At 40.6% G+C, this 15,309-nt stretch overlaps 1 protein-coding gene across 8 annotated transcripts in view; it reads right to left on the reverse strand.

Moving 5' to 3' along the window:
• Window positions 1-15,309, reverse strand: part of LOC141999196 (ephrin type-A receptor 6) — an 817,098-nt gene that overhangs the window by 226,891 nt on the left and 574,898 nt on the right. For 6 of the 8 annotated variants that reach the window (XM_074972390.1, XM_074972372.1, XM_074972355.1 and 3 more), the window contains 2 exons: window positions 6,473-6,520; window positions 5,888-6,050 (listed from right to left, as the gene is read on the reverse strand). In XM_074972390.1, the coding sequence (XP_074828491.1) occupies window positions 5,888-6,050; window positions 6,473-6,520 (211 nt within the window). Of the gene's footprint in view, window positions 1-1,537; window positions 1,695-5,887; window positions 6,051-6,472; window positions 6,521-15,309 lie in introns of those variants that run through there. The other 2 variants (XM_074972416.1, XM_074972364.1) reach the window with 2 other exon arrangements.

Genomic DNA, 15,309 nt, shown 5'->3' on the forward strand with positions numbered 1-15,309 from the left:
TCCCCAAGTTCCATAACCTCCTCACCCAGACGCCCAAGAACGTGGTGGGGGGGCCTCCGGCCACCCGGCCACTCCACCAGAGAGGATTGTCCAAGCAACAGAAGGCTGGCATTCAATAAGTTTTAAAGTTTTAAACTTTTAAAGTGCTTTGTGGCCTTGTCCTTCCCTCCTCCACCACCCCTCCTGGTGCTTCTCTCCTCCACCACCCCTCCTGGGCTACCTTGGTAGTTATCCCCCTATTTGTGTGATGAATGAATAAAGAATGCATGAATGTGAAGCAACAATGACTTTATTGCCTCTGCAAGCGGTGATCGAAGGGAGGAGGGGAGGGTGGTTAGCTTACAGGGAAGTAGAGTGAACCAAGGGGCAGGGGGTTTCATCAAGGAGAAACAAACAGAACTTTCACACCGTAGCCTGTCCAGTCATGAAACTGGTTTTCAAAGCTTCTCTGATGTGCACCGCACCCTCCTGTGCTCTTCTAACCGCCCTGGTGTCTGGCTGTGTGAAACCAGCAGCCAGGCGATTTGCCTCAACCTCCCACCCCCTTACTCTCACAGATATTGTGGAGCGCACAGCAAGCAGTAATAACAGTGGGAATATTAGTTTCGCTGAGGTCTAACCGAGTCAGTAAACTGCGCCAGCGTGCTTTTAAACGTCCAAGTGCACATTCTACCACCATTCTGCACTTGCTCAGCCTGTAGTTGAACAGCTCCTGACTACTGTCCAGGCTGCCTGTGTATGGCTTCATGAAGCTTGGCATTAAGGGGTAGGCTGGGTCCCCAAGGATAACTATAGGCATTTCAGCATCCCCAACAGTTATTTTCTGGTCTGGGAATAAAGTCCCTTCTTGCAGCTTTTGAAACAGACCAGAGTTCCTGAAGATGCAAGCGTCATGTACCTTTCCCGGCCAGCTCACGTTGATGTTGGTGAAACGTCCCTTGTGATCCACCAGTGCTTGCAGCACTATTGAAAAGTACTCCTTGCGGTTTATGTACTTGCCGGCTTGGTGCTCCGGTGCCAAGATAGGGATATGGGTTCCGTCTACGGCCCCACCACAGTTAGGGAATCCCATTGCAGGAAAGCCATCCACTATGACCTGCACATTTCCCAGGGTCACTACCCTTGATATCAGCAGATCTTTGGTTGTGTTGGCTACTTGCATCACAGCAGCCCCCACAGTAGATTTCCTCACTCCAAATTGATTCCCGACTGACCAGTAGCTGTCTGGCGTTGCAAGCTTCCACAGGGCTATTGCCACTCGCTTCTCAACTGTGAAGGCTGCTCTCATCTTGGTAGTCTTGCGCCTTAGGGCAGGGGAAAGCAAGTCACAAAGTTCCATGAAAGTGCCCTTACGCATGCGAAAGTTTCGCAACCACTGGGAATCGTCCCAGACCTGCAACACTATGCGGTCCCACCAGTCTGTGCTTGTTTCCCGAGTCCAGAATCGGCATTCCACCGCATGAACCTGCCCCATTAGCACCATGATGCCCACATTGCCAGGGCCCATGCTTTGAGAGAAGTCTGTGTCCATATCCTCATCACTCATGTCACCGCGCTGACGTCGCCTACTCGCCCGGTATCGCTTTGCCATGTTCTGGTGCTGCATATACTGCTGGATAATGTGCGTGGTGTTTAATGTGCTCCTAATTGCCAAAGTGAGCTGAGCGGGCTCCATGCTTGCCATGGTATGGCATCTGCACAGAAAAAAGGCGCGGAACAATTGTCTGCCGTTGCCCTGATGGAAGGAGGGGTGACTGACGACATGGCTTACAGGGTTGGCTTACAGGGAATTAAAATCAACAAAGGGGGTGGCTTTGCGAGAAACTGAATGGCCCTCTCAAGGATAGAACTCAAAACCTCAAGGATAGAACTCAAAACTGGGTTTAGCAGGCTGTTGATTTCACGGAGGGAGGGAGGAGAAAATGAATACAAAACAAATCTGGTCTATTTCTTGTTTTGAGCCACTTCATCTACCTTTATACATCTTGCTGGCAGCAGACTGTGCAATACGACCGCTAGCCATCATCATTTCCTGGGTGCTCGGCAGAAGACAGTGCAGTATGACGACTAGCCATCATCTTCTGCTAGCTGGAGGTTAAAAGACAGTGCACTGCCGGTAGGACTCAATTGCCACGAGACGAAACAAGGGAAATGACCTGGCTGAGTCACTCCCATGTTTGCCCAGGCACCCGATTAAAAGAGCACCCAGGACTACGTCGATGACGGCTACCAGTCATACTGCACTGTCTGCTGCCAAAAGGCAATAAACTGCTGCTGTGTAGCAATGCAGTACCACGTTTGCCAGCACCCAGGAGACATACGGTGACGGTTAGCTGAGCAGTGGTATGGCGTCTGCACAGGTAACTCAAGAAAAAAGGCACAAAACGATTGTCTGCCCTTGCTTTCACGGAGGGAGGGAGGGAACGGGGGCCTGACGATATATACCCAGAACCACCCACGACAATGTTTTAGCCCCATCAGGCACTGGGATGTCTACCCAGAATTCAAATGGGCGGAGGAAACTGTGGGATAGCCACCCACAGTGCAACGCTCCGGAAGTCGACGGTTGCCTCGGTACTGTGGACACACTCCGCTGACTACATGCACTTAGAGCATTTGTGTGGGGACACACACAATCAACTGTATAAAAACACTTTCTACAAAACCAACTTCTATAAATTCAACCTAATTTCATAGTGTAGACATATCCTTAGATCATCATGAGATACTTAAGCTGCTAACTAAATTAAAACGTGGTTGCAAATAACTTTGTGTTCCTTCTGTAATGTAATGAATCCTGTGACAAGATGGCCGATGTTAGTCTGGTGGGTCCTGCACTTTTCTTGGTGGGGAGCTAAGATGCAACCCCTTGCCCCGTTCTTGGGGCATCGATGGCCCCGCTAGTGGCCCAGGAAGGTGGTAAAGGACGGAAGCGGGCAAGGGGTCTGGGTTTGCTCCTCACTCTGAGCCCCAGCCCCTCTCAATCCCTGTGGGTTCTTACCCTCTTCCCCCTTGGGTAGGGTACCTGCAGTCCTTAGATGCTGGGGAAGGGTCCCACTTACCTCAGTTCTCTGATTTTCAAAGTCTCACAGCACACCTCCAAGCTCCAGTCCTCTCTCCTTCCTCCTCCTCTGTCTGCCTGAAGCAGGGGGGTTTATTAGGTTCCTAACAGGGCCTTAATTGATTGCAGGTGCTCCAATTAACCTGCAGCCACCTTCCCTAGTCTACAGGGAACCACGCCTTAATTAGCCTTGAGCTTATACATTTCCCCTCTAGCACTCTCCCACTGCTCCCTGGCCCTCCTGTATCACAATCCCCAAACTATGTTTTCATGTATGAGGCACTAATCATTTCAAGCTAACTTGTGACAGTCTGGCAATATGTTGAACACCTATTTAAGGTTTGTCCATGCCTAGACACATCCAGTATTCAAAAAGCAGTTCTCATGGAGGATCACATCATTAGTATTAGGTCTATGGAATACACAACCGGAACTCTGATTCACTGATCTATTCTTGAGGTCTTTCAGGGAGACTTCGGAGAAACATAGCGATTTTAGTTTGCTCTGGATTCAGGAAAACCTTTTCATTTTAGTTCATGTAGATTCACACACCATTACATTTTGCTTCGAGTTAAGCATCTGAACAAATTAAATAATTCCTAATCTAACTCAGCTGAAACAGTCACATGCTAATTACAGGTCAAAACAACTGAGTTTCCAATGATTTCCACTTGAAACCATTAATGAGCCCAGATTGACTCAAAACTCAGCCCAGATTTACCAAAATGTTAGCAAGGTGGCCTGAACTGAGAGAGCTATAAAATATGGATATTAAATAATATTATTAGTCACAATACTTAAAATAATGTATGCATGCCAATGATTCCTTTGCTGCAGCAAGCAAAACACCCGAAATAACAAAGGTGTTTTCTATACTTCATATAATATACATTTTCAGAATGAGAAAACTACTAATCACAACCTCTTGGTGCATACATGACAAAGGCACTTCCTTCCTTTTTGTGATCTGCTTTACACTTGGTCCTTTATCTCTAGCAGCCGGGGCTCATGGTTTTAGATTCAGAGGTGCAGATTCAATCCCCACAGACAGCCTGCCCAAGAGCATCATCACAGGTGGTGGTCCTTATGGTGGTTTGAACTGCTGTAGACCTGGGATGAGGTTGTCTGGCCAGAGTGATTGTATATACCACAACCACACTTGTAATGACATCACTGTCATCTGGATCTGAATGCATGAGCCTATACTGTTTCAGCTAAAGGGCCAAGGATAAACTTTTCAAAAGCATATACGTGACTTAGGAGCCTGAGTCACATTTTTTAAAAATAACTTAGGCACTTTGGTTATTCATATAGCTTTATTCCTATTTTTCAGTGGTCAAACTAAAAAAGTAAAATATATATTTTGGGTCAAACAAAACATGTTTCATTTTCAAAATTTTGATTTTTTTACCTTTTTGAAAAAATAAAAGTGAAGTAAAATTCAGAAGTTGAAGTGTTTCATTTCAAAAATGTCAAACCAAAACATTTAGAAGTATGCAGATATTTTGAAAATCCCTCTTGGCGCCTATCTGCATCTTAAGGTAATTAGATACCTTTAAAAATCTGGCCCTAGGTTATTTTTGAAAATGGTATTTAAGAGTTTAAGGCTTAGGGGCACTTTAGGTATTTTTACCCTAAGTCCATTAGTGTAAAGTCAGGAGCAGTCTCAATGTTTATCTGCAATATTATGTATGAAAGGGATTAGCTATGAACTATTGTCTGGAGAGGCAAATTTAAATTGAATTGACATTTTAGTAACTAATTCTTTACATTCTTAGCTTCTGAATTGCTTTTGGTTGAATGGTCACCAACAGTCCCATAACCTTTGACTGGTAAACAGTTTGTCTGGATGCCATATTAAGGATCCTTAGTTCCATATTGGTACAAAAGTCACTTTCCAAAAATAGTATAGAATTAGAATACATTTGCCATTTTGTCATAGGATTTTAACTTGTGATTCAGCTGATCATTCCTGGATAAATTTGAAACCTCTATGTTAAATACATTCATTTACATTTTGTCAGCAACATTATACAACCCTCTTGATAAGATTTCTGTAATTTCTTATTCATCTATGAAGTCTATTTTGAAAACTTATACATTTATAAGGAGACTTCAGTCTGTACTTCAGCTTAAGCAGCATGAAGTTCAACACATTAATGAGACATGGTATGGATAAGTGGTTAATTAATGTAATTTCACTAATGAATGTTTTTAATGTGGTATGTATGCTAATTTTCTATCCAATATTTACAAACATCCTAACTGGGATTGTAATGGGGGCTTGGGTTTCATTACAGAAGTTGTTCACAGATCTTTTTGTGGCTTTTTATATGCTTGCTTCTTACTTGGGTATTTAGCAGACTTACTGTTTGATTGGAAATACACATAAATGTTTCCATTACATTATTCTTAGATAATGGGAGTACAGAAAGCCAACAGATGAAAGGCTCTCTGTGAGAAAATGTCAGGTTCTACTCTGCTGGCATCCATACCTTGTGGGTCTTATAAGCTCCATTTCAGGAGGATAAAAGATGGAAAGTCTCTAGGGAAAGAAAGGGGTTGGAGGGTGAGGAAATCTTGCAAGGAAAAAAAAATCCTTCAATGTTCTTCTTGGGCTGATTTTTATTTTTGTTGTTCCTGAGTTCAATATACAGGGAACCCCTCAAAAGGGGATGTGTGAGAATTGGTTTACATTAACCCAATGGGCATTCTGTGTTCTGTATGTGGTGAATACTCAGCTCATTCACATTCCCAAAGTCTGACTGACTTAGAATTAGATACTACTTCTACTGTAGTCAGTTTTCTCCCTTCTGTAAGACTTACTTTCATCTCCAGTTTCAAATTCAAACTTCTGGCTATAGCCGCTGTATCCTGCTGCAGTCCTGACTCTGATATGAAATATATATTTGGTGGCTGGCTTGAGACCTGTGATGATAACACTTGGAGCCTTGGACCTTGTGGAGGAATAGCTGAGCTGCTCATGCTCCTGAGGGACAAAAGAGGGGAGAAATAATATCAAGTTGAGTTGTGCAAACTTTGTAATAACAATAGTCCAAATAGAAAGCTCTGCTTTTTTCTAATGAATGTAAAATCTGTTCATAAAAGGAGGTGCAAGTATGAATTCTGGTTCTCTGATATTGTGCTATCATCACAATGTATGACACGACTTTGGATCAGAAATATTTTAAGAAATTTTGCTTATTCTTTCATACAGTGCACATTGTACCTTTGTGATTTGGGTTAGAAATATACTGTAGTCAAAATAATATGGTATTCGTACATGACTACATTCACAGAAAACGGCAGCTGAAATGGCAGCTACATATTTTGCACAATGGACAAATTAGAAGTTCCATAAGTACTAGTAAAGTGTAAAGATGTGGGAGTATTCAAATACCCGCTACTCACTTCTACCCGCAGGTAGTGCCAAAATGCCGGCGCTATCCGTGGGTAGGCCTGTAGGTAAAAGAAAATATAGATTAACTTTCTTTTAGTTCGAAAACTTCTAGCATGGTTCAACTGCTTTGTTGTTGCTGAACTTAATTTTTCTCTCCAGTTAACTGTAATGTGATTGTATATAAATTCCCTGGCACACTATAAAGAAAAACATTCTTTGCAGAATTCCCATGTTAAGTATTTTCCAGCCAATTCTGGGAGTTGTTGAGAACCCCCAACTCCTACTGAAGTCACAGGGAGTTACGTGCTCAGCACCTCTCAAGATCAGGTCTTTAGTAGAAAGGTTCACTCTGTCAGACTGCTGCACAAACTCAGTAATATGTAGTTTTGCACACAGAGCATGCTGATGATAGTTCCATATTTTTAGGACACAGTGAGGGTGTCATGACAGAGCTGAAGCAGAACTGTTCATGGTACTCTCAATAATACAATAGCAGTACTCACAGAGCACCACAAACGTATACATGCATGGATATTATGCTATGTGACATATTAAGTTATTCAAAAGTTGTTTCTAGCTTGTTAATGTGGAGAAGATACAGCAGGGAAAAGAGCAGCTTGCAGTTACATTGCAGAAATTTACTACTTTTGAACAATATACATATGCTTTTACATGAAGCAGGGCATGGCAAACATATTAAGCCAGATTCATCCCTGATGGAACCTCACTGAGTTCAATGTAGTTACCCCACAGATGAATTTAGCATCAATACTTCCACTGGCCGGGATACAGCAAAATCAACTAACTAAACCACATCAGGATTTCATACAGATAAGTGTTGGTATTTGGGGTTGGGGAAACATCAACCGAAATTTAAGATTATTACAACCAATGCCCACTGTTCAAATTCTGGAGATAATTTGAGAAACTGTATTAAGAGAAAATCCTCAAGTTGCTACTTATTTAAAGCAGACTGTGATTAAATTTTGAAATAAGAACCAGTGTTACATAACATAAAAACAAAATATGTAACATGTAAAATATATATGTACAGATGGAGAGAGAATACAGATTATACAAACAAACAAACAACAAAATTTTAAAAACTGATAGACTGGTATGCTATGGTATCAAAAGGCAAAAGGATTTTGCTAAATCTCACACAAATTTTAACCATTTTGTTTAGGTCAATTTTGTGACCCTTAAACTTCCATTTTCTGTAAAGTCTGACAAAATTGGCTATTTTCCCATCAAGAGAGGCAAAAATGCTAATTTTGATTTTCAAAGCTGCTGAATAGAGTCACTTTTTGTTTGAGAATGGGCTCTCTTTAATTGGAAAAAGAGTAGCTGAGAAAAGAATTTGATTTTGCTTTGGTGAAACGGGACAGCTTTCAGGATTGCAAAAAAATGAAGACCTTTTCCTGCCCCTACCCCTGCACATATTAAACAGTACCCTGTTTCACTGTAGATGTTGCTATAGAGCAACACTGTAGCTTATACATAAAAATAGTAGGCTAGAGATGAGCTAGATACCAGTAGCATTAAAAAACTGGACAAGTTTTTGTGACAGTCATAATAGAAAACATTTTGTAGTTATCATCAGATCTAGTATTTAATTGGTTTAGTCGTCTCTTTTCTAAGCTGAACAGCCCTAAATCTTTTTAGTCTCTCCTTACATGGAAGCCATTCCATAACCGTGATCATCTTCACTGCCCTTCTCTGAACCTTCTCCAGTTCCACTATATCCTTTCTGAGTTGGAGTGACCAGAAGAGGACAGAGTATTCAAGGGGTGGGCACACCTTGGCATTACGGTATTTTCTGTCTTATTTTATACCCTTAGTAATTTAGTAGTAGTAGTAATTTTCAGTTGAAAGGAAATTGCTCACTCTGGAGCCGATTTTCAGAAAAGCAGAGCATACACAACTTCCATGGAAGTCAATAAGGGCTGTGAGTATAGCACCTTACAGAATCAACTGCTGGGTTACCATCATCCTGGTACAAGAACCTGAATTAGTACAAAATATCCAGATTCTGGACTTTATACAAGGCCAAGGACACTTTTCCAAATTCCATATCCAAAGGAAAATTGCTTTTGTTTTGTGACTTTCTAGATCAACAGTTTTCTTGGGAGGGCCACTGGTATGATTGTACAAAAGTGTGCAGTGGCACTAATGGCCCAATACTAGACACACTGAGGTGGAGTTCTGGCATTAATGTAAGAAGTACAGGATCAGACTGTGAAAATAATGGAAAGCTTGTTGTTTTTACAGTTCATCACAATGGCTACATCTCTCCCATCAACATAAACAGTCTATAATGAAGTAATTCTCTTGTATGGCATTGTCAGAGCAACTGGTTGTTATTCACTATGTGCCTCCATGAACAGGACATTAAGTTCACGATTCACATTATGATTTCCTTATATGGCCAAAAGAAAGGGGATTCTCTCTGCTGACATTTAAAATATGCTCTTGAATACAAAATCTTCCAGACACCAACCACGTCAATATACTGCTTTCTATATTTTTCCCCATCTGACCAGAGAGAGAGAAACAGCACAAAAATGAAAAATTTCTATGTTTCTATAGGTGAATTATTAATAGAGATAAAGTAGGATGTGGTAACATCTTCTCTTTTTAGCTTTAGATAGTGATCACAATGAATAAAATGCTCATTTTATGGATGACACAAAAGTATACCAAATTAGGAATATCTCAGCGCTTGGATACACTATGGAATACCACATTATACTGCCAATAATAACTTACATGCAATAATGCTCAGCTAGCTTTTAGATTAACTTTGCCAGTAAAGAACCGATAAGCTTCAGCCACTTTCAGACATGTGGGTTTTGTCACCCTTCATAGATGAATGAGAGAGAGAAATGCATCGCTAACTAAACTACAATCAGCGCTTCAATTTACAAATGGAAAAGATAACCAAGTACTATTTGCTATTATTTTAAACTATATAACAGTAGTCCAAGAATTACCCCTCTCCTCCAAATTACTCAGCCAGCCAGTTAGCTGTAAAATCCCTCTTGGTAACTGTTCTCTGCTTGCTTTACCTGTAAAGGGTTAAAGTCCCTCTGGTAAAGAAAAGGACACCTGACCAAAAGAGCCAAAGGGAAGGCTAGAACTTTTTAAAATTGGGAAGGAAGCTTTCCCTTTGTGTCTGTGGTTGCTCTCTCTGGGCTGAAGAGACGGGGCAACAGGAATACTATGTAAGGTTTGAACCAGGTATGAAAATAATCAGATCGTATCTAGAACTACTTTTAACAACCCACATATGTAAGTAAATTAGGAATGTTTAGAAAGACGTGATTAGGTTTATTTCTGTTTATTTTTTAAGGCTTGTGGACTCCTCTGTGCTAGCCTCAGATGCTTTTGTTTGCTTGTAATCTTTAAGCTGAACCCCCCAAAAAACGGTTTTGAGTGCTTGTCATAAATATAAAGGGAAGGGTAAACCCCTTTAAAATCCCTCCTGGCCAGAGGAAAAAACCTCTCACCTGTAAAGGGTTAAGAAGCTAAAGGTAACCTCGCTGGCACCTGACCAAAATGACCAATGAGGAGACAAGATACTTTCAAAAGCTGGGAGGAGGGAGAGAAACAAAGGGTCTGTGTCTGGCTGTATGCTGCTTTTGCCGGGGATAGAACAGGAATGGAGTCTTAGAACTTTTAGTAAGTAATCTAGCTAGGTATGTGTTAGATTATGATTTCTTTAAATGGCTGAGAAAAGAACTGTGCTGAATAGAATGACTATTCCTGTCTGTGTGTCTTTTTTGTAACTTAAGGTTTTGCCTAGAGGGATTCTCTATGTTTTGAATCTAATTACCCTGTAAGGTATCTACCATCCTGATTTTACAGAGGTGATTTCTTTACTTCTATTAGAAGTCTTCTTGTAAGAAAACTGAATGCTTTTTCATTATTCTCAGATCCAAGGGTTTGGGTCTGTGGTCACCTATGCAAATTGGTGAGGATTTTTACCAAACCTTCCCCAGGAAGTGGGGTGCAAGGGTTGGGAGGATTTTGGGGGGAAAGACGTGTCCAAACTACGTTTCCCAGTAAACCCAGTTAGAGTTTGGTGGTGGCAGTGGAGATCCAGGGACAAAGGATAAAATTAATTTGTACCTTGGGGAAGTTTTAACCTAAGCTGGTGCAAGTAAGCTTAGGAGGTTTTCATGCAGGTCCCCACATCTGTACCCTAGAGTTCAGAGTGGGGGAGGAACCTTGACAGTGCTTAATTTTTGGAATTGCTCTTTTAAAATCTAGCAAAAGCCTAAAATCCAGACGTATTTTTTTCTTTTTTCTTTTAATAAAATTTACCTTTTATAAGGACACGATTTGGATTGTTGTGTCCTATGCTGTTTGATTAGCTGGTGGCAACAACTAATTTCCTTTGTTTTCTTCTCAGCTCTTCCCTGGATGGGGGATGAAAGGGCTTGAGGGTACCCCACAGGGAGGAATTCCCAAGTGCGCCTTGCTGAGTTCAAAGGGGTTTTTTTTGCATTTGGGTGGTGGCAGCGTTTACCAAGCCAAGGTCAGAGAAAAGCTGTAACCTTGGGAGTTTAATACAAGCCTGGAGTGGCAAGTATTAATTTTTAAAATCCTTGCGGGCCCCCACCTTCTCTACTCAAAGTGCCAAGTGGGGATTCAGCCTTGACAAAGTAGCACATGGGTTTTGGAAGCCTGCCTCTGCAAACATACTCATTGTGATTCAAAACTTTCAAATTTGCGTGTGCAAAAAGAATTCACTTATACAATAACTGGCCATTTACACATGTAGTCAGCTGTTCTGTTTGCTAATGTAGGTTGGAACCATTGTGTCCACAAATGGAAATCTGCCCTTAAATTATATTCTCCCTACTCAGTACTTTCAAGGCACTATACACTATTGTGTGTGTGTGTGTGTGTGTGTATATATATATATATATATATATATACACACACACACACACACACACACACGGGGGCCATCATTTTCTCCTGAGTACAGGTCACAATGTCAGAGCTGAATAAATACTATGTTATAGTAAAGAATAATATTACAGGGTTCTGCCACTTATAGTTTATCAATGTTTATTTAAAATCAATGAATGATGAACACAGAAAAGTGTAAAAGAACAATCTAATATTTTCTACTTTCCTGGGTGTATCAACCTGATGGATACATGTAGATGTGGCTGTTGAGAGAAGCAGCAGTATCTAAAGGAATCACCTAAACCTTGGGAGCAAGGAACGCCTATTAATCAAATCTCTGTGGGCATGGGAAAGGGGAACCTCACATCTCTTCTTCAGTTTCCACATCTGTAAATTGGAGATAATGCTCGAAAGGGTGATGTGAATGTAATTAGTGAACATTTTCATAGCCATAAAATACAGCACATACTTGTGACAGATGTGACATCTTGGGAGCATGAAAATTTCAAAAGGCTGTTATACGGGGATGTGCCAGATGCCATAAGCACTGGGATTAGTAACAAACTTGTGTATCTATGAATATTATATGAAACTTTGGGCACTAGGGATTGTATACTAGCTTCACAGCAAGTTACCAAGCTTCCACAAGGAACTAAAACAAGTGAGGAGTAATTACCGCAGATCTCGAGAGAGAGGGAAACAACTCCAGAGAAGAACCTCTCCCTGGGATGAATTGCAGATGCTGGTTCAGCCCAGTTCAAGAGGGCCAGGAGACAAACAAAGATCTTGTGATATCAAGGGCCAGCCTGAACTGTTGGAGGGGACCCTCATTTTGATCCAAAAACTGACCTGAGAATGTAACCAAAAGGTCACCGCCCTGCTAGAAGGGTGTGAAGAACTGGACCCTTCCTGGGTCTCCATTTGGAAGATGCCTGACACGTGGTAAGCTTAGCATGCAGAGAAACTGTTTACTGGTTTATGACAGGTTTTCTCTGTAATGCATTTGTCCTAAAATAAATGTACGAGGTTTTGTGAAAGCTGCTGGTCTCTGGGTACCACGGTCACTGTCCCTAGAGAGAGTGCAAGCGGCAGGTGCTAGACTAATGTCAGACTTGCTGGGATAATCACAGTGAATTGTAGGGGAACTGCAAGACCAAATTTTTGGTCTGGAGGGATAGGGATTTGGGTCCTTGCTCACAGAGAAGTAATGGCTAGAGGCCAGAAACCTAAAGGGATACTCTGGAGGAGACCTGGATGGGGAAGAGGTGTAGTTAACATCACCAGAATTGTAACCATGATCACAGGAAGCAAAGGTCTTTGAAAGATGGAAGAGTCTTGAGCCAGTTAGAAAGTCTACCCGTAGAAGGCAGGGAGTCAGCAGAAGCTGAAACTGTGTGTGGTGCCTCTTCGGGAGAAGAGACCAGAAAAGTTTGATGTTATAAGCCACCACATGTGTATTTTTTATTTTTGTTTGGTTTTGTTCTAATATCTGTCACTAACCTGAACTATAACCGTTTAGGTGCCTGAAATATTGAAGTGGGCTTTACCACTTTGGCCATTCAGTACTTTTATATTTTGATTGTCTGTCAGTCAGTTCATCACTCTTTCCATAGGTAAGCAAAGCTGTCAACAGGAAAGGGGTAGAATGGATAACCAATCTAAAGAAAATACAGAGAGGTCAGAACCCAGCCAAACATCACTTTAATTGGATTATATACCAGGAAAGGCTGAGGTGAGCCATGAACAGGAGAACATAAAATGGAGAAAGAAGGGGACAGGGTGACTCCAAAAGGTGCTTGAAATCTCACCAGCACAATGAATAATGTGGACAAAGTGAGAGAGGGTGTGTTATTAAAGGTTAAATAATGTGGAGGGCCAAGAAGAAAACAGGGTATAAGGACATTAGATAAGATATTATAAATCACATTGACAAGGTGATCACATTGGGAGGAATAAAGTTAAATCTATGCCTTAAATCAATTATGGAAAATCTGCAATCAGAATACAGTAAAGAGGGTGGGGCATCTGTTTTGAAAATGCTAGGCTAGCCTGTATATTGACAAACATATACTCTCCAACAGCCATAAAATATTCTATTCATGCATCTTTTCTAATTTAAAATACCTGTATTTACTAAAGAAAACTTTTGAATCAACATTTTAAAGACTGCTCTTCAGTTTGGCAGGCCAAAAAGTCAGAGACATTAGCAGTATTGCCAATCTCAACACATGAATCTAGCACCCCAAATCATGAGAATGGTTTATAAAAATCTGAGATTAAAAAACAAAATAAAACAAAAACAATTGGAGGTTCTTTTGTTTGCCTTCCAGTTTTTAAAACCTGGAGGTCATGTTTTCATGCTTTTCTCTGCACCTATCAGGGCTAAAAACATTTTTCTTTAAATGAAAGCTCAGATTATCACATTCACAAGATTGCAGGAGTTGTGGTTTTAAGCATAACACCAATTATCATGAGATTCATGATAACAATCATGAGAGTTGGCAACATAGATTCAGCCAAACCAACCACAAGTGACACCACAAAGCCTAAACAACAGACTGCTACAACAGCAGAACCCCAGTATGACTTTAGGTGTCATTCCTGGCTTCAAATTAGCATTGCCTCAGTTACAAGGACCACAAATCAAGCTTTACGCACACTGTGCTTTTTTACCTACAAATCACCTCGGACATGGGTTCTAAAATTTATCGGTAAAGAATCCGGGACTACAGAATTTGTGAGCCCTCAGAGACACATCACCAGGCTTGTAGTGTAGAAAAGATAAACTACAAATGAGAACTGTACTATTCTTGGTGGAATAATCACCTATGTTACATTTTGCATTATTAATTTGAACATAATCCTATGAAAAGTTCACATATATAGCCAAACAGTAGAAAGAAGAATTCTGTGCAAAACAACCCATCACCTCGGTTGTTTTACTAGCAGAATATCAAATATGATTATTTAACAGCAGAGGGCTGACCAGAGTTCCTGTTCATTTCAATGAATTCTGAACATAAGGACAGTTAACTTTACGTACTTAATGTCCTGGGGATAATGTCTATATGTCCTACAGCACACTTTGTCAACATTCTCACCTAAAAGGTTTTATCACCTCAGAAATTAAGATAATTCACATCATTGTGTGCAAAAATCAACATTTTATTCAATTTAGTCCTTACTGTGAGATCTTGGGGTAAATTTTCCATTTTATTTTGTTAAAGTTCCTCACTTTTGCAAAGTTGCCTGACTTACTTTTCTGGCGTTTTATTCCTTTATGTATTATAGTTGTCTGCATTTCATTATTCTATTTGTGAAAATTCAATAAGAAAAAATTAATTACCAGATACAGGAGGTGGATGTAGTGATCAGATTAAGAGGGGGATTAATGTACTACACTACACTGACCATTTCCTACATGTAATAAAAAAGCAGATAGATAGGCAATTGTGAGTTCTCTTTCTTTCCTCTTCATTTATTTTATTTAAGAACAGTGGTACAGTAAAGCTGAAGCACAGAAGTTGTGAATTATAGACTCATAGATACAGGGAAGAGAGAAAGAACAGAAGAAGTCAGGAGTCCATTATAAATATCAAAATTGGGAACCTTTAATTTAAGATCATAGAAAACTTATAGAGTTTCAATAACATCAATCACATGAAATTAGCCCCCCTTCAAAAAATCCAAACCTATGGCAAAAAAGACACGTAGCTGAAATCCTTCAACTGAAATCTAACAAGCATTAGAGCAAACTCCTAACACATACTGAACTCCTAATCCACTAATGTGCCAAACATAACTCCTAAAATGTAGTGAGCCACTTCTGCTGGAGACCAGCTTCATAGTCCCTTGACCCCCTCCAATTCGCCTTTTTAAAATGCACGCCTGCACACACACACACATTTTTCTTCTGGCTTCAAGTAAG

Source organism: Natator depressus, chromosome 1 (genome assembly GCF_965152275.1).
Source record: "Natator depressus isolate rNatDep1 chromosome 1, rNatDep2.hap1, whole genome shotgun sequence".
NCBI lineage: Eukaryota > Metazoa > Chordata > Testudines > Cheloniidae > Natator > Natator depressus.